General features: G+C 37.0%; 1 protein-coding gene across 1 annotated transcript; it reads right to left on the bottom strand.

Moving 5' to 3' along the window:
- Positions 1-270: 270 nt before the first annotated feature.
- On the bottom strand, positions 271-23,663 carry adra1aa (adrenoceptor alpha 1Aa). The gene is made up of 3 exons (XM_077222765.1): positions 23,348-23,663; positions 12,900-14,638; positions 271-3,867 (listed from the first exon to the last, which is right to left on the bottom strand). Exons 2-3 carry the CDS (start codon positions 13,822-13,824, stop codon positions 3,353-3,355), a joined length of 1,440 nt encoding a protein of 479 aa, XP_077078880.1. The 5' UTR covers positions 13,825-14,638; positions 23,348-23,663; the 3' UTR covers positions 271-3,352.

The following is a 23,663-nucleotide window of genomic DNA, read 5'->3' on the forward strand; positions in this document are numbered from 1 at the left end:
AGCAAAACCTGTTCTTCTTGTTGACTATAATAATAATAATCAAAATATGTTTTATTTAAAAAAATGTATTCAATCTTAATAGTTCTGAAAAATAAAATAAAAATGAGTATTTAATAATAATTATTATTAATAATAATAATTCAAATATTTGTATTATTTAAATTAAATTATTTAAATTAAACGAATTATATAAAAAACAAATTAAATTTGCAAACCAAATGAACAAATTCAATTAAATATAATTGTAAAATTGTAAAATAAAAATGAGTATTTAATAATAATGATTTTATTTTACAGATCAACAGTAAAATTACAATACTAATATTTATAACTGCCTTAATTTCTTTGCCTTCAAACATTAAATCATACAGCTTTTATTTTGGTGAAAAATTGCAGCGACAAAAGATTCAAAAACTGTTTTCATCACAAATTTGGGAAGATAGTTGGTGTTTCCAAATACTCATTATAAATGACTCAGGAAAAAAATGTGTATAAACATGGAAAAATCACATGCTTGCTAAAATTATGTGGACTTAAGGGAAAAATTACATATTGTGAAAAACAAAACAAAAGTACAGTCATAACTGTAAAACACATGGTTTTGATATAAGGCTGTAGCGTCCCAAGAGATCCAGGTTTGAACTCAGACTGCATCGTTTCCCGAACATCCCCATCATTTCTCATTTCTCGTCTACTTTCACAAGCATATAAACCCCCAAAATATTAAAAGTAGACACAGTTCTTATTTATTTCTCATCCTTGATGGATACAGCATGACACATTTCCATGTAATTGTGAATAGCCGTCCGTCACTAGGGGAATGTGTGTGTCCACTGCTGGAATGTCATTGAAACCATGATGACATTCTCATGGTGAGTCGTTCCGGGCGCCATGCTATGAGTGGGACGCTTCATCAGAAGTTATTTCCAAAACACTTATGATTCAGTATGTTTTATTGGATATTATCCATATTGGAATCACATGATTTTCTTTCATTTGAGAAACAAACACAATAACAGAAGTGCCACTTGTTATAAGGCATTTAAGCAACATAAGTTGGTCCTTTTGAGGTCATTACATATTCATTGTTATGGTCAAGTATCAATATCACATGGAGATTTGTGCATTTTCCAGATCACAGTAATAGAAACACAAACTATGGGAAGGGTGACTGTTGATCCCGCATTGAAACACATGGAAAGCCGTTTCTGACACTCGTGGAGCCATCTTTAGCGTAGCAGAGGTGCACAGATAATAAGGTGACCATGCAGGATTACCAGAAAGACACACTGAGGATCAATTCTCTGTTCACAAAGGTTTCTGTGCATCACGAGTAATCATGGTGACATGGTTTTTCTGTAAGACTTTCTGATTATGCAAACAACCCATAACTGTAGTGCAATTTCAGAAACTGAACTGGTGAGCGAACAGTCGAAAATATAATATTCTTTTCTTTTTCATATATATAGAAACACTCATCAGACATTGGTAAAATAACTGCAGTCAATAATAATAATAGAAATTGCTGGTATTTATCATCACAGACCCATGCAGAATGATGTCCACCATAATTTCTGAGTAAACAAACACGTGCACTGCCTCCTTTTAAAGGAATAGTTCACTCAAACTTGACATTTCTGTCAGTATTTGTTCATGCTCATGTCATTCCGAACTTAAAAACATAAAACAATGTGCCCATGTTTGTCAAACTCTAAAAAAAAGACAAAAAATACAACAAAAGCAGCATAAAATAGTCCATAAGACTTGTGCGTTATATATTCAACATCTTCTGAAGAACATGATAGCTTATACGGAGTTTAACCCTATAAAGCCTACTGTATCATAAATGTCTAAGGCCTCTTAATCATCAGCATGATCAAAACTTTGCTGTAAAACCTGTTGCACACAATCTAATTCATGGCTTCTGTCGTCTGATTGATCGTTTGTACTTTTTGGTAAGAAAAAGGCCTTTTTGTATACAAGTAAAAACCTTCCCCTTTAGCTCAGTTCATTTGTCTTTTTGCTGTGAAATTACTGATTTAAGTAAACGTAAGAATAACTTTAATATTGTTGGTAATATTTCAAGACGAACACTTGCTGGACTGAAACAACTCAGGTTTACTTGATTATCCATACATTTTAGAAAAATCATGTTCAAATGTGTCTCAAATAAGATCCATCAGGCTTTTGAGGAAGGTTTATTTGTTGTTTTGCATTGCATTATATGTGTTAAAACTAAACAGAGATTGATCATAAAACTACACGTTTAAATCTCATCTTTCTAAGACATTACTGGCAGATAGAGTGATGACTGATATTCATATGCAATTTTTTATAAATGAAGTCTTCTATACTGTCATAAAGGTCTCACTGATTTAAATTACAAGCATCAGAATTTCATGTTTTTGGTCATATAAATATCAGCATCTGCACCAAATTGCATATTTTTGCTCAGTTTGAGCCTCCTTATGAACTCTCAGTATTAGCCATAAAAGTCTGATGTATCAAATGTGACCCTGGATGACAAAACAAGTCACATGGGTCATTTTTTTGAAATTGAGATTTATACATCACATGAAAGCTGAATAAATAAGCTTTCCATTGATGCATGGTTTGTTAAGATAATATTTGGCTGAGATACAACTATTTGAAAATCTGGAATCTGAGGGTGCAAAACTAGTTTGCCTATAAAGTTGTCCATTTATGTTCGCGATTATGCTGCATTCACTCACAAAAATAAATGTTTTATACATTTACGGTAGGAAATTTACAAAATATCTTCATGGAACATGATCTTTACTTAATATCCTTATGATTTTTGGCATGAAAGAAAAATTTATAATTTTGACCCATACAATGTATTGTTGGCTATTGCCACAAATATACCCGTGCTACTTAAGACTGGGTTTGTGATCCAGGGTCACAAATATGATACAAAACATAAAACACACAGCATATGCAAACTTTTTTTTTTTTTCAGTTTTGTTCAATAAACTGTTCCATTGCAGTAATTAGATTGTTCTGACTATTTTTTCATAATTCAGGCTTTACAGGGTTAAGTCATTATGCATTTCCCTCCGTTGAAGCTGCAAAACCTCATGCGTTTTAATCCAATGACAGTCAATTGACAGGTTTCGAACAACACGAGGGTGAGTAATTAAAGAGAGTTTACATTTAATGGTAAACTGTCCTTTCAATAAGAATAAACCGGGTTGCATCAGCTTTCAATATTCCCAGCGCAGGTCGTTTCAACCCAAAGCGTCTGGCTTTTGTTCATCAGTTTGTGTTCTCGAGTCTGAGACTCAAGTCAGCGTGAGTCTCCTTAGAGTGATTTCCCCAGCGGGCCGCTCATTCACACCGCATCCCCGTCCTCACACAGCGAGAGCTGATGGATTTTGATGACGGGAAGCGAGTTGTGCGTAGGCGGTTCGGGCTGCGGAGAATCTGCTATCGCGCTGCAACACGTCCTCAGCAGGTTCTTACCACACATTCCCGCCACTTTCGCTCCCACGCTGACCCCGGTCGTCCCCACCGACGAGGTCCGGGAAGGGGCCTGCCACTCCCGGGAGGAAGGGCTGCGGGACAGCACTATAGAAGAGGACGGGCTCAGGTGGGACGGATTGTCACGGCTCGACAGGCCGAGGATCTGGGACTGGCCGTGCCGAGGACTGTGGCTCTGGTACAGCGGGTGGGACGGCGTAGATCTCTTGCGGAGGCAGCGCGCACCCAACACACTCAGGAAGGCTTTCTTAAACTCCTGGCTGGAACAGGGGTAGATGATGGGGTTGATGCAGCTGTTGAAGTAGCCCAGCCAAAACGTTATTTTGAAGACTGTGTCCGAGGGTCTGTACGTTGGGAAGATGGAGCCTAGACAGACGAAGAAGGAATTTTACTGGTCTGGTATCATTAAATGTTTACTTGATATTTTCAATAATCATTAATGAGTTACTGAGATGCAAAGCTGAATTTTCAGCATCATTACTCCAGTCTTCAGTGTCACATGATCCTTCAGAAATCATTCTAATATGATGATTTGCTGCTCAAGAAAATGTTTTGATTATTATCAATGTTGCTGTTCGTATCTTTGTGAAAACTGTTTTTCATTTTTTTTCAGGATTCTTTGATGAATAGAGAAGTTCAAAAGAACAGCATTTATTTGAAATAGAAATCTTTTGTAACATTATTACTGTCTTTATACTATCACTTTTGAATAATTTAATGCATCCTTACTGAATACAAACTTTTGAACAGTAGTGTATAATCAGTGTGTTTCCATGAACAATAAAACAATCTGATAACTATCAACCATCATTGTAAATCAATTCATACTTCCATTTTCTGACATATTTCTAAGTGATGCATATTTATCGATCATGGATTGATTATGTGTCTCAATGTGGTAGATGGAGAGGAGACATCAGCTGAAATGCAAATATTATGAAAATAGGAATTCTATACTGTGCACTGAAGAAACAAGCAGGACATTTTCCATGCAAAGTGAAACCAGTTCCCTGATAAAAGAACAGTTTCAGGTGTTTCCATGTCTCTACACTCTCTGCGTAATATGTGCATGTGACCACATCCAGTAAAATCCATCTGGATTCGCATCATAATGGATTACCAATCGATAAATTAAGTAGGCTCTTAAAAGGTATCAGCTGTTTCACTCTCTGTGAAAAAGATGGGAAAGATTAATGGGACCTGAAATGAATAGATAAGGAGCAGAAAATGAGAAAGGTTAGGTCTGGAAATGAGAAAAACGTGTGAACGCTTCTGAAAGCATCTTTCTCACCACCGCTGTCTCCGTGTGACAGGACAGATAACTACGTCATGCATCACAATGCCGGCCAAGTCTTTTTATAGAATCTGATCTGATCTCACGCTGGAACGTTCCTCCGTTAATCAAGGTTAATAGTTTTATTCAAATTGCCGTCATAAATCCGGCTCAATATGATCAGAGATGGACCCTTCAGAGGAAAGGAATTGTTCAGCGTTATGAAGGACACAGGCACAGAAAAGAGAATTACATGGGTATGTATTTAACCGTTCACACACCCAATGGATTTTTCTAATGCAATGTCGGCCGTACCATTTAAAGAATTAAAGTGTCTAGCAAAACCAGCTGGCCTTGAGACGCAACATCTGTCTTCAGAGCTTCTCGTAATACACTTTAAGAGCGAGTCTAGAGGGACTTTTACACACGCAGGGTAGAAGATAAAGGAGAGCAAGAGACTGACAGACCGGGCTGTGGGGATAGTCTCTGAACGGCACACTTTAATCATCACTGTCTGCAGGCTAAACAAGAGGAAGAGGTTAAACTGAGGTTCAGTCATCTACATTTCAGTTACTGTCCACCAGTAGCGTTACAAATTTCACCTCGAAATTAAACGTTTATTTATTCTGCTTAAATATTAAGCCTACTTTTAGGACCATTAACACTTTTGGGTTTGTGAAATTATTTTCATGACAATTAAACCATTTTAAACAAATTCTCGGCATAATATGAAATATATAATAAATGATTAATTAAAAAATATTTATTTTTATTATTATAAACAATTAATGAAATGTAACCGGGAGTAAAATGGATTTATTATGTTCATGCTTAAAGAATTTGTAGAAAATTAGAAAATTTGTATGATGAAAATGAATGATCCTAAAAATGCATATATATATATATATATATATAAAATAACCTGGTCATGTTCTTGACTAGTCTTGTGAGATTCGTCCAGCTACTGATGATCCTCACAACTGTTGATCAGGAGTCACAATGGCCCTCATTTATCATTCTTGTGTAGAAACGGCCGTATATGTTGGCGTAAGATTATGCTTACACTCCTCTCACCGCCTGATTTATGAAGCTCTGCGTACCTTTGAAATCCAGGTGTACGCAATACCTGCCCTTGATAAATGCCGCGGCTGAAAACGATCGTCATTAGAATAACATGCCCCTATATATTCAAGTATCCGCTTCCCCCACACCCTCATTTTACGCCATGGACACACGGAAGACGGCAAAGAGGAGACACTTCTCTGGAGATCGAGACCATCACCATCATGAAAAATTATTATTAAATCAAACAACAATATTGTTGATGATAAATTCAAAGTTAATTGTATTTTTTTTTTCAAAACGCTATAAATCCATCAATTTTTTGTCTAAAAAAACAACAACAAAAACAACAAGAAGAGAACATGCAACATATAATCAGGGACTCATACTATAAATTAATATAAATTAAATAAGTGCAACTGCATGAAATAAATAAAAGCCAAACAAAATAAATAGTAAAATAAATTAAATAGTAAAAATAAAATAAATATTTCCAATGTCACGTTCCAATATTGTCCACCAAATAAAACAAATAATTTAAAAATAACACACAAATACAGTCCTTAAATACAACAATGTTAAAAATACATTCAAATCATTTAGTAACACATTTAGGCTAATAGTAATTCGTGCCGAACTTGAAAAAAGTAATGATAACAATATTCACGCCTACTATTAGGCTACGTGTTGTAGCCATTAACTAAGTGCATTTAGTTTCGTATTTGTTAAAAAATTATAATGTTCTTTTTTCCCCATCTATGTTGATTATGAAAAGTGAACATAGGCTAAGATAGGATACGCAACATATCGGGAGACATGCTCAGACATGATTTTGGCCACTTAATTAAGTTTTGTTTTGTAGAAAGCCTTTCTTTAAAGTGAATTTCGTTTTGTATAAATTGTATCTTAATTTTAATATTTTTTTCATCAACCAAGTGCCTGGATTTAATAAATAAGAAGCAAATAGCAGACAATATAATCATGAGTCATGACATGGAGGCGCGGGCGCAGTCCCTTGCATTGCACGTGAACTGGAGCGCATCTCATCACAAATTAACCGAAACTCAGTATGCCTCACAGACATGAGAAATATATCTATAAAGAAAGCTTGAAATGTCTTTAAACCAAACAATTATAAACGAAAAGAAATAGGCTACTCTCTCTATAGGCGCGTTCACTACGGAGATGGTGATCATCAATTTCATCTTTGCAGACACAACACTAGTGTATTAATAGAAATAAAATACAAATTTATTTTTAAAAATGGCGTTTATCGCGTTTTGGAAAAGAGCTCCTCATATCTTTTAGTTTGTCAGTGCGTTTTGTGGTGTTAGGAATTGTTTTTCTGGGCATTTCCGCACTAACTCAAAACGTGCGTACATGTACACCACCTCCTGACCTGGCGTAGGATTTGAGCGTGCCGTACGCCAACGTCCATATTGCTAAATATCAAAGTCACCGTGGTTTTGGGTGTACACCAGGTGTACGCTGGAAATTTGGTGTACGCACTTTTGATAAATGAGGGCCAATGTGTTTTTAATGTATAAAGAGAGAAGAAAATATAAAATTGGAAAAATTAAATGACTGATGTTCTATCCTGATTGATGCTTGTGGAAATATAAATAGTGGATCTGACTAAATGATGCGTCAAATTGAAGGAAGTCAATATGAGAAAACAAAAGCGATTTTGTCTAAGCCCATAATGATAATGACTGAAAAGCAAATGCTTTCTACTGGGAAAGTGTGTTTCCTCGAGTCAAACCGAGACTTTCTGTGCGACTGTGGCTAAAGGCTCTCATAAAAAGCCTGAGCAATGAAAGTGGCTGTTTATCAGGTCAGATTCCATCAAACGTTATGTCCTCAGTGCACTGAGGTGTGGTTTAAAGCTCTTTACGAGGCGTAGAGGATGGAAAGAAACAACCATTCATCTGACGCTAAATCAAGCACCAGGTCCTGCTGAAGCATCACATTGCATATGCATAACAGCGCTGTCCTTGACCGCTGGAACGACTGTTAGTCATCATTAGAAAGGGCCGCTGGGCTTATCTGGTGTTGTCAAAAAAGTCTGTAAACACACAAAGACCTCTGACACAGTCAGTGCAGGCATTGACTGGGATATTCTGAGGAAACTGCCATTTGTGTCTGGACATTTCTGCAGTTTTTCCCAATAATTATCATTTGAAATGATGACTCGTGGACTGAAATCATCAGGCCCAAGTATTTTTTTGAAAAATCATGTTAAAAGTGAGTATCAAATAGTATCCATCAGGCTTTTGAGAAACGCTTATTTGTACATCATTGTATTGCATTGCATTATACGTTTTAAAACAACTGAGCTTTTTATTTTGTTTAATAAAATGATCCACTGACTATAATTTCATATATCAGGCTTTACAGGGTTAAACTATTACCCTCTAAATATGTGGTTACAGCCTTGCAAAGTACCAGTTGCTATCATTACTAACCCAAAAGCACTACATGATTTACACTACACTACAGTAAGTTTGTAATACATGTGCTTCAATCATTTCAATAGATAACCAAGTCAATTCTGGTGGTTTTATTCACATTCGAAATGTTAAAGAGTTGAAGGTCAGTGCAATAAGCCAGTCAGTTATGAAAGTGTATATCACTGCTCCACACCACAAGAGCCAATCAATATTTTGTACTCCGGGCCAAGAAAAAAAGGGAATCAAATTTTCATTACGATTTTTTCCATACATTATTATAAAAACAAACTAGTGAGCTTGATAAGGCCAATTTACACATAATCATAATGAAATATTGATCAATTGTAAAAAAAAAAAAGTTATGATCTCACATCCTTAAATATAATTAAATATGAAGTTTGAAAGATCTGAGTAGAAAAATGTCACAGAGAAATTGGAATTGTCATAACTCAAAAAATTTACACTTTTTGTATTCCTGAAGTTAAATCTGTCAAATAATGTGACTTATTTTAGCACCCTGTTCATTATATCAGTATATGTCATGGAGACACAAATGCCACTGTTTGGGAATGATCCGACTGCTCTCAAAAACTTGTAGACATAAAAACGTTTGCCTGTGCTTTTCTTAATGTCAAGCCACCGCTGCTCTTTAATATTAGCCCTAATGTAATATTAACCACAGTAGATACTGATGCCCATTATTTATTAAAGCCTCACAGATCCCTACTGCATTTTATGCATCCACTGTGCAAATACTTCCAAAAATACAGGATGACTGAGCTCGTTTTCAATTTCATTTTTTTCAGCCTGAGCAGTTTAGTACCTCCCGCCTCATTCCCCGTGGTTCCTTGTCAGGGCAAATGATCAGAGAAAATAGAGAGTTTAAGCCATGTGAGAATTTTAGACGTGAATTCAATGTTAAAGATTGACTCATGCTGTCTGATCCAGGTTTAACTGGATATAGATGACACATAGGAGTCTCTAAGAGAGCTGGTTCACACACTAACAAACCCTGAAACAGACTCTGTTATGGGTGATAAAAACATGCAGGGGAGCGTTTCCCAAAAGCATCGTTAGCCAATAGCCAACTATGGTCGGAAGTTCTGTCGTTGCAAACTTAGGCTGCGTTTAACTCCACTTTTAGGCATACACTCGTCGGGGGAATCCCCAACGCCATTTTGAAGTGCGTTCAACTTCGTCAAATGGCTGAGGGAAGTGTATTAAGACAGAACTGAGTAAGTCTACTCAACATGTACACTTCAGGCAGATCCATAGATCACAATTCAACATGATTGTAACTTCACTGCAGATCACGCTTATTTCCACCCCAACACCCCAGAGTATGATACTGGAGTTATTTTGACATTTAACCTTATAATATTTGTCGCTGCCTTAAGCTGACTGTTATAGTTTATTGTATCGTTATCATTTTTGTTGGTGTAATTTTTTATATTTTCTCCAACAGCAAAAGCATACATACAGGCCTATAGAATGGTTCGTCAAACAAATTAATAGGGAAAAAAGGTAAATAATAAATCATAAATACTTGCCATTTTTGGTAACAACACTTTTTTTTGTAATTTCTATGTGAATTTTTTTTCAAAGCCTACAGTATATCAGTTTAAATGTAGTAACTGAATTTTTTTAGGGATGCATAGTTAAATTCACAATTTCAAAATTAATATATATATATATATATATATATATATATATATATATATATTATTGGTGTTTTTAATTACCATTAAGCAGGGTTATTATAGATAACTGAAAATACGACTAAAAACAAGAAAAAAAACGTTTTCTTTTTTTTTACATTTCTCATTTTCATTTAGTTTAATCTGATGGACAAAAATAACTAAAACTGAAATAAAAATTAATAAAAAACATATAGACATTTATTTAAAAACAACAAAATTACTAAAACTTTAACTTAAATTAAAATGGTGACAAAAAATATTAAAATAAAAACTAATTAAGAATATCCCTGTTATATGACACCAAAGGCAATCTAAATGTAAAAATAGAGGAAGCCATTAAATAAAAATAAAATGTAAATATCTAAATGATATATTACTCATATATCGCAAAGAAGATTTAACAATTTAAGAAATAAGAAATAAACCGTGCAATTCCTATAGGGTCCACATCATCAGTGCTCGGGCCCTAAAAATGAGTGTTCACCCAAAACTCAATGTCTTGTTGCTATGCGGTTGCTAGGGTGTTCTCACCGGTGGTTACTTACTGACTCTCATAAAGACTCCTGACCCTTTAGAACAATCCATAACTATTGTGTATGCACAATAATAATATGGTAAACTGTTTAATATGGTGATTTTTCCCTGGCTGCTATACATAAGTCACTGTGTTTATGCATTATTATCACACTGACTTTAATGCAGTGGATGTTCTTGAGACGCAGCCAGGCATAAAAATAATTTTCTCTTCCCTGCTGCTACTGTATAGGAAGCATCGAGACAAGATTTAAAAGGAAGAATGTCTGTCCGAAGGGCAAATCCTTCATAATACCCACGTTTGTCAGCAAAATCCCCCTGATAATATACTATACAGTAGGTCTCCACCTCACAGCATCTATATGAAATCTTTCTCCCCCGGGCGTCCAGTGGATTCTGTGATGAAAATAGCTTGTAATTACTTTACTGGGAAAACAATTAACTTGTTGTTTTTAATTATCACGGATTAAACTGCGACTTCATCATGAATGCAAAATGTCTCTGTGCCCCACCGTGAGATGCTATACATGCAAAAATAGAGTCGCATCGATCACCGTAACATTAAACGAACAACTTTCCTATTGAACGCAGTGTGTTAGATTTCACTGCTACTACAAATGTGGTTGCAGAGCGAGAGCGCGGACTGAGTCATGCTGATAAGGTCATTGAATCCCCTGAGCTTTATTAAACACTCTATTGTATGCAATTTAATGCCAGTTAATTAGCAAGCATTTCAGAATCGTGCAAATCATGTTTCTTACATATCGTGATGCAGATTCATAATCATTTTTGTGTCCTTTTGAATTAACAGACTCCTACTTTTACCACAGATTCATAAAACTATGCTTATTTGTTTGCGTTGGCTTTCCAATAATACCATTTACTGGATTCTTTGTTTTTTTTCCTGACCGACTCTATTTTGTGGTTTAACTCGGACTGACCTTGAACTGAAAGGTCTCAGAAGAGCCCTATTGCAGGGGTGGGAAATATAATAACAGCTAAAATTCATATCTGGGGAACCCGAGAAGCTCTGCTGTGCATTAAGGGAATTACTGATCGTTCTGACTCTCTGTGAAACTAATTTCTGAAGCCAAACATATTGCGTAAACACTCGTGACCCTGTTGTCTGAGAGAACGATCTAAATGAAGGTTCAAACAAACATCTTTTAAACCACTGGCATAACATACACTTCAGCTGCACTACAAGATTTGCGGAGCCACAAGCGAGTTGATTCTTTCGACCTGTATACAGGCTAAAACTGCGATATTAACCCTGAGCGTGCATGCTAAATATTTCCCCGATCTTCTCCATTCCCCACATGGCAGCATTTTACCCACTTGAGGCATCTTAATTATTTTCCCATCATCTAGCACTTGGAAAAATCTCTGTGCATCTGAATTTCAGACAGGAAACCTAAAAAATGTCCCTGTGCATATCTGTTAACTTACTTCTGTCAAGAAAAAGCGTGAAAATCACACATACAGACCAGATATTTCATACAATGCAAAGGGAATCTCATCTCAGAGGTATCTAAAACTCTTCCTCTTTTAATGATTTTAAATCTTACAGTAATTTAAATCACACTGTCCACTGACAAAGTCCTTTTTGGGGTAAGATATTTCACTTGGTGGCCATCTTGGAAACGCAGTGCACAGTATAACTGCTATCAATCTGAATGGGGAAATGTCGACATCTCTTGAACTTTGCCATGCTTACATTTCAATAACACAATTCAAAATCGGCAATATACAATTAGGCAAAAATGATTTCATAATTCTTCCGGATAATACACATGCACGTTCTAGATCAAAAAGAACAGGCCGTCGTGCTTTTGCCAAACATGGATTTTTTTAAGGGTCATTCTAAAAATATGGTGACAAACTTTCACAAATAATGAAGAACAATTGCATGTAAAATGCCTCATTAAATAATTTCACTATATATTGTTTTGCACATTGTGATAAAAGCAAAACTGTTAAAAGAGACAAAATATATCAATTATTTTGAAAGAAAATTGTCACTTTTTTTCAATGTTTTTATCAATGTTAAAAACGTGTTTTGAAAAATACAAAAGCTGTGGAAAAATACTTACAATGGCAAAGTTCAAAAGAAGAAAATAATGGGCTGTTTAAACGGTGCACATGGTGGTTTTTGCACAAATGTTACTAAGTTACGTTTAATTTATTTTTCATATGGTTTATTTAAACATGTCATTGGTGTGACATTGTTTAATGTTAGTAAGAACAATTCTAATTGGGAAAAAGAAGATTTAAAATAAAGAAGAAAAGTTTTTGGCTTAGATTTTCATCAGTCAAAGATATACACTTACAAAAAGCTGGTATTTGCCTATAATCAAATGTAAAAAATGAGACACTTACTGATCGGAAGAACCAGGAAAAATGGAAGCCAACAAAGGATAAAGCATCCAACAACAATGCCCAGGGTCTTAGCTGCCTTTTTTTCCCGTGAGAACTTGAGCAGACGCAGTGTGAAGTTTGTCCGGTTGCGCAAAGCCTCGTCCTCGGACACCGTTGCGTTCCCTCTGTGTATCCGCAAGGTTACGGCCTCGGTGGCGTGATCAGACTTTTCCGTTTTCTGTCCACTAATCAGCCCCCGAGTCTCCCTCCTTGCGACCACGTACACGCGGCAATACATTGACAGAATCACCACCATGGGAAGGTAGAAGGACCCCAATGCGGAGAAGATGGCGTAGCCGGGTTCCTCGGTTATCTTGCATATGGATTCGTCCTCTGGCGCCGGTTCCTTCCAGCCGAAAAGAGGTCCAATGGAGATGGTGATCGATAGAGCCCACAGAACAATGAGTGCAAGCAATGCCCGTCGCTCTGTCATGATGGATGGGTACTGCAAAGGATAGCTAACGCCAATATAGCGGTCCACCGAGATCACGCACAAGCTCATGATGGACGCCGTACAGCACAGGACGTCCATGGCCGCCCAGACATCACAAAAAGTCCGTCCGAAGACCCAACGACCCAGCATCTCAAAGACTGTGGAGAAGGGAAGAACCGTGGAGCTTAGCAGAAGGTCCGCGACCGCCAAGTTCACGATGAAGTAATGCGTAACCGTACGTAGATTACGGTGGCAAGCCACAGAGAGGATAACCAGGATGTTGCCCAGAATGCCAAAAACGATGAAGATCGCCAACACCGTTCCCAGAACGACGGCTTTCATGACGTTCAGCTCCGGGGCGAGAACTTGGCTGCAGTTGCTACAGTTCTCAGAGAATGACTCAGGGGTCATGTTGTCTTTGAGGGGAACCATCTGTTCAAGACTTCCAGGCATTTAATAATGGTCTGATGGTGAGCCACGTGGCATCCAGTTCAGTTTGCACCTTAATATCGGATTCTCTCCAAAAAAAAACAGCACTACTGCATTGGCCGTGGTACAAGAAAATCAAGGCATTTCCAGTAGAGCTGTGAGGGAATGTGATGAAATTTAAGCTGTCTCATTTCTCATCTCTCAATGCCCTAGATGGGCTTTTAATGATTCGTGGAAAATCGCTGTGGGTAAAAAAAACAAACTTGGGGGAACTAAACATATGATGCTGAGGAGAACATCAGATTATTTTGTCATAAAGTCATAAATTCGAAGGATGTTTTGACATGTTCATAATCATGTGCAGCTGCAACATCTTACAGAACAATGAAAATGACACAAATGGCATTGTGCTTTCAAGGCATCAGGTTTGATGCATGAGTGATCTGTTTTAGATGTGCATCAATGCATCGATGTGTGAAGGTGTCAAAACGCTCTGCAAACATCCAAGTCGCTTTTCACATTCATAAAGCACTGTAAATGTGAAGAAAGGCTTCTCATCTTTTTTTGCGCACATCTGCGATGGTTGGATACAGTCCACATGGTTCTGACGGTCACTCGTAGAGTCACTCTGAAAGTCTGGCTGGCGTTGGCTGGTGTCACTGAGGTTGCAAAGCGGAAAACAAGGACAAAGCTAAAAGCACTTTGGCATGTGCCGAGGAGATATTTTTAGCTGAAGAGCAGTTCTTGGTGAGTCACACACATTTTAGGTGAACAGCTTCAATCAGAATAGATTTGGTCGTAAGCATCCATGCTGGTTTGGTTTGAACACTGCTGAACCCTGAAACAGAGAAAGAAAGTTTTATCAGTAAAGTGGATTAATTTGTCAGACAGGGAACTTTTAAGCCATTACTCATGCATTATAATGAAGTGTGCAATCGTTTGGCATAAAATTATGAACCAGTTCCAGTGGATGATATATAGATTCATTAATTCATATTTCTCTGATAAAGGACCTGCAAATGGATTTCTCTCGATGAGAGATCCTCACCAAAACAAATGCTTTTATTTATATGTTTATCCTGAAATGATTCATGATGTCAAACCCAAAATCAAATTGGATCAAATAAAATGAATAGTCACTGTTTAATAGAATAGATGATCAGCCCACGTTTTCCTAGGCAGTACAAGACAATAACGTATATTGAACAAAGCAATCTAAATAGGCCATATTTAATTTTTTGAATGGAATAAAAGATTACGCAGTCATAACATTCACAATGCAAACTTCTCGTTTTAGCTCATCCAGATATTTTATTGAAACTAAACTGCAAAGACAGTTCAAAATGATGAGTTAAACAATGAGCTCATTAACATATGAACACCCACATTTACATACTGTATTAACACCAATATTCAGTGACTTGGCCCATAATGAGCAACAAGTGTGCATTAGTGCAATAATAATAAAGGTAATTTTCATACAGAAGTCTTAAAGGGACATTGTGTAGGAATTTCTCCCATCTAGCGGTGAAATTGTATTTTGCATTCAAACGAATTGTGCTCTCCAGCGCCTCGCTTTTTCAAATGCGTGTTGCATCTACGGTAGCTGTTATGTACCAAAAAGCAACGACAGGATGTCTTCCAATAGCACTTCGTCGAGTTTTCCTTCGGGTTAACAGGTTTGTTATTTCAAACAAACTGCAACTTGACACAACGAACAAACGAATGTTACAGTATGAATTACTGACTGACTCGCCGGGGCCGTGACAAGTGCCTCTCACTGCTCTGCTCCTCCGTTTCTGCTGCTTTCAGTTACGTGACGCTGGCTCTGAACGAAAACACGTTGTGGAAACGCGTTGGCCTAGGACTTTTTGACCCTCTCTGCTATTATTGTTTTTCAAGATGGCGGAACGACATGGAAACCTCCGTGGACCTACCCGTCACATGTATATAAAGATAATAAATTCTTCGTTCACGAGGATAAGTCAGATAAAATACCTAAAAATCTACACATTGTCCCTTTAAATGACCAATCAGCCTGAGAAGGAAAATATGCAGGTGCATATAGTGCTGTAGTGATGACGCATTTTTGCTAGACAAACCCAGAAGTTAGCAATAGCATCAACCTGGTTCCCTTGACAAAAAGACAGTAGGATTTTTCCATTGACCTTTTGATAATAAGCTTTGAGACCAGGAAATTTTATGATTCATCAAGGTAATCTTCACAAATGAACAGCTTTTGAAGCCTAAATACAATCACAAGAGGTAAAAAAAAAAAAAAAGGAGACTATAAAAAATTACACCATGGTTGCATGACTTAAACATCACCATAAGCTTCCAATAACGTTTTCTATCAATATTTAAAATCTACAAGTTGGAAAGTTTTGAGTTCAAATAGTTTGCAAGCGCGAACATATAAACACAACAAGGCTGTGAAAATGTGAAAAGCGAGTTTCAGATTGTCTCTGAGCGAAGCAAGCCACAGATGCAGAAAACAACCTTTCACAGGGGTTTTAACAAGATTGTGTCCTGTGAGACTCTGGCCAGTTCAGAGCCAACTGAAACAGCAACACATTTTTTTTAATGTTTTTTTCTGTAGTCCTTGCAGTTGAGGAAAAAAATCCTTCGTCCACTGGGCAAAAACACAGGCTGCCTCAAAATCAGAGAATGTTTTTATGTTTGGCGTTTTCATGCTCTCTAATTCCCACTTTAATCAAGCCAATTCTTGCTGCTTGCCATAAGACACAGAAAAAGCTTAGTAAGTTAAGAAAACATATTTAATAACATTCAAATATCTCATGATTTCAGGCAAATCCCTTAGCTGCACAAAAAAATCCGTCTTCTTTTATTTTTCTGTCTGTCGACAAAGATGTATTGCTTTGTTTCTTTTGAGAGATTTCTGGCTTCCTGACCTTTAGAAATTAAAATCTTCTGTTCTGTTCTGTCATTCTTCTACCTTAACCAGTGTTCTGCCAGACACATGAGCAGAATCATACAGACAGGAAAATTTATATTTTTTGCCATCTCTGTTTATAAAGATGTCAGAATAAATTCAGCAGTGCAAAGCTGTGACAGAGTCTGCACACATGCAGCAAACCACTGATCATAAACCGTGCACGTGCTTCATTTTAAACTGAAAAAAAACTGATCTTTTTCATTACTATGCTATTATTTTTCCAGATTGACACTAATTACTTCTAATGAGATCGCCTACCATCCGTTTGTGACTCTATCAATTAACTTGAGAAATGCACACAAGCTTAACACTACTACTCAGACGCTCGCGTTTCCGACATTAGTCAGAATATTGATCTGATTTCCTGTCTAATGAGGCACAGAGGTGACTCTCGCTGCTGGCTGGACACTACTGAGGTGTTAGGACACAAAAATACTCCAGCTATTCTCACTGCGAACTGCGTTCTAAAAAAACAAGCTTTGCTGAAACCAGTGGTGGAAAGAGTACTGAAAATTACATTGCTGAAATAATACTCAATTCCAAAAGTACTGGTGTCAAAAAAGTTACAAATTACTCTTCTCAAAAACTACTCAGAGTAGTTACTTTTTAGCCGCCGATAGTTAATGTATTACCAATAAATATTCAATGAAGAATTCAATGTAGAAAATAGCTACTTTTAACACATTTTTACCTTATTGACGAAGGACATTAATTAGTTGTCATGATACTGGAATTTCTAACTTCTTTATGACACCTTGAAAAAATGTCAATATTTTCAATACAATCGGGAAAACCACCACATACTAAATATTTTAATATCTACATTTTTGTCAAGGCAATCATTATTTTAAAGCTTCAAAAAGCACAAAACTCACTGTAACAGCAATCTATTTGAATGGATAAGTTTAATTCTAGTCTTCTGAAGAGACAAGTCCACTTTATATGATGAACAGATTTTAATTTAGGCTTTTGTTTACATATTTAAACATTGATCAATAACCATTACAATAATCTAACTTAAACATTTGCTCACTCTGTGTATTTGCCTTTGCAATAGCTCACACACAGCACAAGGAAGCTTGATTTCAAACTGAATTGAATTTGCAAATAAAGAAAAGTAAACAGTCAGTAATAAAATAAGAACAAATCAAATAAATTACCTCAATACAGTTGAGGTATTCGAAATATGACAACACTGAATTTTTATATGCAGTGTGTGTTAAAGGGTTAGTTCACCCAAAAATTAAAATTTTGTCATAAATTACTCACCCACATGTCGTTCCCAACCCATAAAACCCGTACATCTTTGTCACACAAACGAAGATATTTTTGATGAAATCTGAGAGTAGTCTGCACTGTAATTAGCAGTTTCAAGGCCCGGAAAGGTAGTAAAGACATCGTTGAAATATTCCATGTCACTACAGTGGTTCAAGCTTAATGTTATGAAGTGACGAGAAAATATTAGTGCACAAAAATAGATTTTTTCACCAATTTCTTCTCTTCCCTTCACTTCTCCGATGGTGTTCACATAGTAAACACAGTGCACTCCCGGGTTGTACGTCAGAACGCCGGCTCAGAAGTCATGCGTCGGTGTGCTCACATGATGTCTTTACTATATTTCTAGGTCTTCAAAGTGGTTATAACATTGAAGTCTATGTGGGGTCAGAACGCTCTCAGATTGAATCAAAAATATCTTTATTTGTGTTCTAAAAATGAACAGGTTTTACGGGTTTGAAATAAATAAGTACAAGTAGCCTACCGGAAAAAAATACTTAAATTACAGTAGCCTAACGTGAGTCGTTGAAATCCGTTACTTCCACCCGTGGCTGAAACACAAACACTGCAACACTGGAGCGGATTGTGGATTAACTTAAAGCATTGTTTACTTTTGTATTCTGTTTTGAAATTATCAAACTATTGCACTTTAAAGCAACCTATTAAAACATTCTCTTTCTATAAGACATAATAAGGCATTTATCATTTATAAGACACAACAAAGAAAATGTATTCATTTGATTGGAAATGGATTAATTAATTTGAAAATGACCAGCATTAAAGTCTGTAACTACCGTTCAAAAGTTTGGGGTCAGTAAATATTTTTAAGATTTATTCAGCAAAAATGCATTCAATTGATCAAAAGTGAGAGTAAAGACATTTATAATGTTTCTATTTTAACTTTAAATTCATCAAAGAATCCTGAAAAACAATCACAGTTTCCAGAAAAATATGAAGCAGCACAACTGTTTTCAACATTGATAAAATCAGAAATGTTTCTTGAGCAGCAAATCATCATTAGAATGATTTCTGAAGGATCATGTGACACTAAAGACTGGAGTAATGATGCTGAAAATTCAGCTTTGATCACAGGAATACATTACATTTTACAATATATTCAGTTAGAAAACAGCTATTTTAAATTGTAATAATATTTCACAATATTACTGATTATCCTGTATGCTTGATCAAACAAATGCAGCCTTGGCGAGCAGAAAAAACTTCTTTCAAAAACATAGAAAATTTTACCGACCCCAAACTTTTGAACGATGGTGTATACTGCAAATGTCTTAAATCTTGGCAGTCAGATCAAATAGTGAGTTGTTCAAAATCATGGATTCTACTTCTGGTCTGTTCGTCACACTGGACATGGAAGCTCTAGTCGAGTGCATTGTATTGTGGGATACAACATGCAAGTGCACTGTGGTTGTGTACTGCACATTTTGGCACATCGAGGTATTCTATGCCTATACAGAAAAGTAATATGCTAATGTAGGCATTAAGATCAGGATTTCACTTCTCAGTGTATGCTGTGCTTTGAAAAGATTATTATTTTTCCCACCCTCCTGAGCGTTATTGCATTTTGATGAAAGACTATAGAAAAACAAACAAACAAATAAAATGCATGGATGAATCACGCACAACAATGAATTCATGTTGCCTAAAAAATAAGTTTTTTAACACAAATCCCCTTGCATTATCTCCCTTCCTCTTCTTTATGCATGCCAGCATTCATTTCCTCTGTTCCTCTGGCTAAATGCAACTGGCTTATTATCCACACAGGCGAGAGAAACAGAATCCCTTCCTTTCTGCCAGACTCGGTGTGATAATAATAGTCAAGGAATGAGATTGTGGAATGCAGCGTTCATTCAGCGGTCTCTCCGTCTCTGATCTCCCCATCACGACATCAACCGGTGTCTGACATTTGGGCCTCACCGGAGTGTCGAGTGGAGCGTCACGCTGACAGGCCAGCTGTTCAGAGCCTCATCTGGACGGCTTTAAGCTGGCATGCTGCACTGCACACCAGCCCTCCCGCCTGCGCTACACCGTCCTCTCCTGAGCTGCTATCAGTTCACTTATACATATTAATGAGCATCGCTCAATCCCATCCACAGGGCTCCTAGATTTAACCTATAGTGAGGGACGCAACTGAAGCACTTGTTGGTTTAGTCCGCCATGCAAACCGTAAGTAAAACTGACAGCCAGATGATTCTCACTAACGTCAATGAGAAACCTTGAGCTTCGCCCGACTGGCGCCCATATGGTCGTGCACAAGAATCGATTCAACAAAACCGCTCATCACCTCAGCAAACAAAAGAAATGCAGTGTCTTGTGAGAGATATATAACAGAAACCAGCGAGTACTAAAACACTTAATTCTTTAATGTAATCTCTCTCCATCTCAATTTATTTATAAAGCACAGTAGAAACAACAATAGTTGACAACATCAACTAAAAAAGCTCAAATAAGCACAACAGAATAAAATCCTGAAACACCGTACAGGAGTAAACACAACACAAACACATGTAACTGATGCTTAGACCAGCCCCATTAGACTTATTGACAGGTTATTGATTTAACCCATGAAAAATTAGGTTTGTTGGTAAAAATTAATGTATTTAGGTTGATTCAGCGATGCTAAAAAATCTTTTTTGATTTGAGTTAACTTAGATGTTACCATTTAGTGTATTAAGCATTTCTTTTAATCTGCAGAACACAAATTATATTTTATAATACTATATATATTTTGAATTATTTTGTATTATATTTTAAAGGTTTAAGTGGTTTTGCATGCACTGAAAGTCAATGAGGTCCAGAAAATCCAATAAGGACATAAAGGAAGTGAAATTAATCAATATAACTCAAATCAAAACAGAGATCAATGCGTGCATACATTTTTAATTTTTTTAATTTAATGTTTTATTCAATGTGTTACTTGCTGTATTAAAGTGTTTTTTCACTACTCAAACCTCACTGATTCCGTTATTTACATCTTTGTGGATCCTGGAACAACAATCCAATCACCCAATCAGATTTGAGGGACAAGTTTACAGGTTATATCAAGTTTAGGCTGCTTTAGGTGCTTCTACATCAGTGCTATTTCACCTATCACTTTAGGGATAACTTGTGTTAAGTTTAGGGGTAGGGATAGGGTTAAAACTATACATTTTTGGGACAGGCATGTTGTTCCAGGATTAACAAAATTTGTGTTTTTGACAAAATTTGACAAAACTGACAAAATTTGTGATTTCGCATCCTGGAACATGCAAAATCACGGTGACCATTCTGACACATGACCTAATGGCATACATTTCAAGATATTTCTCACATAAATCAAGCATATGAATAGTTCAGAAGACATGGACTATAGCATGGAGTACCCTCCTCCCTCCTTTTAGATGTCTCCCTGATCAAATGCCTGATTCAAGTCATCAGCTCATTATAGAGACTCAAAGACCTGATGGGTGTGTCAAAGCAGATCCACATGTGCAGTTTAGGTGAGGGTGATCAGGACAAGAGAACCACAGAAGAGTCTCTATCAATCTTAAATCTATCAGTCGATCCGTTGAGTTTCAGCTTCGTGGTCCCTCCACGGCCTATAGGCCACACTCACTCCGACTGAGATTAAATCACAATTATTGGTCTTCTTTGCCTAGTACTTATCGCAGGCCTGCAGGGACGTGCAATAACCGGAGCCGCAGCGCTCTCTCTGTAATCGCCAATGCCACCGGTGAAATGAATGGATACGCTTGCCTGCTTTTACATAAAGAGATGCAAATATTTAGGCTTCACCGCTGAAAGGTAAATGCTAGTCGAAGCGTACTAATGTACAGGCTTCAAAAAGACAGAAATGAGTTCCGTCACTGGCTCTGTGTTTATGTAGCATCAAAGCGTAAGGGTGAAGAGGGCACGCGGGCAGTGCCATATCTCTGAGAGCTCTGGTCCACGGCTTACTAGAACATTCCTCTTCAGGAACACCTTATTCTTTCCTCTCTGTCATGAGCGAGAAATAGCGGAATTATTGAAATTGAAGGCGGTCTATGGAAATTTGGCAAATTACAATTTTATTTCTATTTTTTTAAATCAGATGCCTGATGAAGGTCGTGAGACCGAAACGTTGCTAATACAATTTTGATACTCATTTGCTAGTATTGATAGTGTGCGGAAGGGCCTTGTTTTTTTTAGATTTTTGACCTACCCATTTAGTCTTTTTTCCCACGCACCGTGTGTAGATGGAAAGTGCCCATAAAACATGAAAACACAATGGGTGTGTGTGTGTGTGTGTGTGTGTGTGTGTGTGTGTGTGTGTGTGTGTGTGTGTGTGTGTGTGTGTGTGTGTGTGTGTGTGTGTGTGTGTGTGTGTGTGTGTGTGTGTGTGTGTGTGTGTTTAAATATGGGCAGTCAATGTGAAATATTAAGCAGCTTTTATGACTGCATATTAATTAAGAGACATGGAATATTTGTAATTTTAAAATTGTATTGTTACACTGATGTACCAAAATAAACCAGTAGAGTAAAAATGGGATTAAAAACAGAGAAACTTAAAAAATATATATGAGCAGGACCTTTAAAATGATGGACAATATTCATGTTAATCTTAACTTAAAATCTTATTGTTGCAACAAAGGGCATATCTGATTATAAAACAAGAATTGTTTACAATTCATAAAATCAGAAACTCATTAGAACACAATTTAATTAGAATTGTTCTATTTAATTAAGTGTTAACCATCTGCTCCATGATTTGAGCAATTACTGTTCTGATTATAGTTGCAATTCCTACTAGTCAATAAATGAAAAGCAACAGCATCTTTATACATTTACGTGTGTGTATTCTTCTTTTCAGAATATGCACACCACCATATAGTTCACATTTTCAAATTCAACAGTTTGTTTTTGAGAAGACAGAGTCTAACGAGAAATTCTGCTTTACAGTCAAACATGTTTAGCCCCAGTCAATGCAAAACAACAAGAGTATCCTATCCATGTTGCCCATCATGCATAAATCATTCTGACAGCTGGAGAGGATGCAGAAATCTCTGGAACACAGCTGATCGATACATTACATCAGTATGCACCAATACATCCGTTAAACAAGCAAACACACTCAATTCCTCATTTTAAAGAGCGTAAACTGAAAGCGACAGCATATTTGTGAAGTTAACAGAAGCAACCTGTAGACTCATTCCAGCGCACATCTGCCTCCGTTACATCACACGAAGTTTGTGAACGGGAAAAGAACATTTCTACTGTGTGATGCATAACGATTGTCTGTTCAATACAGTCTAGCAGTTGTCCGATTGAATGGACACTCACCTCAGTAGCGTGTCCGCGAACGCGAGGACTCGATCCGGAGTAGATGGACGCGCATCGCGTCTCCGGTCCGTCGCTTCCCTCTCTCCAGTCATCGCTGTGGAAACAGCTGCAGAGCTCAAGTTCAGCGAGTCAAGTGCAGTTCTGTGTTTCCACACGCACGTTTGAGCGCAAGGGTCTTCGGGACATCAGTATTTCTCAGAGGAGGTGACAGTGAGTGAGTCATGGCGCCGCGCCGCCTCCTTTACGCACAAACTTTGCTGCGCTCGGAGCTCGTGGATGTGGACGTGGCTATTGGCCAGCACTGGAACATCACCTC

This window comes from Siphateles boraxobius, unplaced genomic scaffold (genome assembly GCF_051911475.1).
Source record: "Siphateles boraxobius isolate OS27281-9 unplaced genomic scaffold, OSU_SipBor_1 9, whole genome shotgun sequence".
In the NCBI taxonomy this organism is placed as follows: domain Eukaryota; kingdom Metazoa; phylum Chordata; class Actinopteri; order Cypriniformes; family Leuciscidae; genus Siphateles; species Siphateles boraxobius.

Excerpts from the sequence above, each read along its gene's own strand:
- adra1aa (XM_077222765.1), bottom strand. The coding sequence starts at position 13,824 with ATGCCTGGAAGTCTTGAACAGATGGTTCCCCTCAAAGACAACATGACC. Across the intron at positions 3,868-12,899 it reads TTTCCTGGTTCTTCCGATCA|GCTCCATCTTCCCAACGTAC; the intron begins GTAAGTGTCTCA and ends TCGTCTGTCTAG.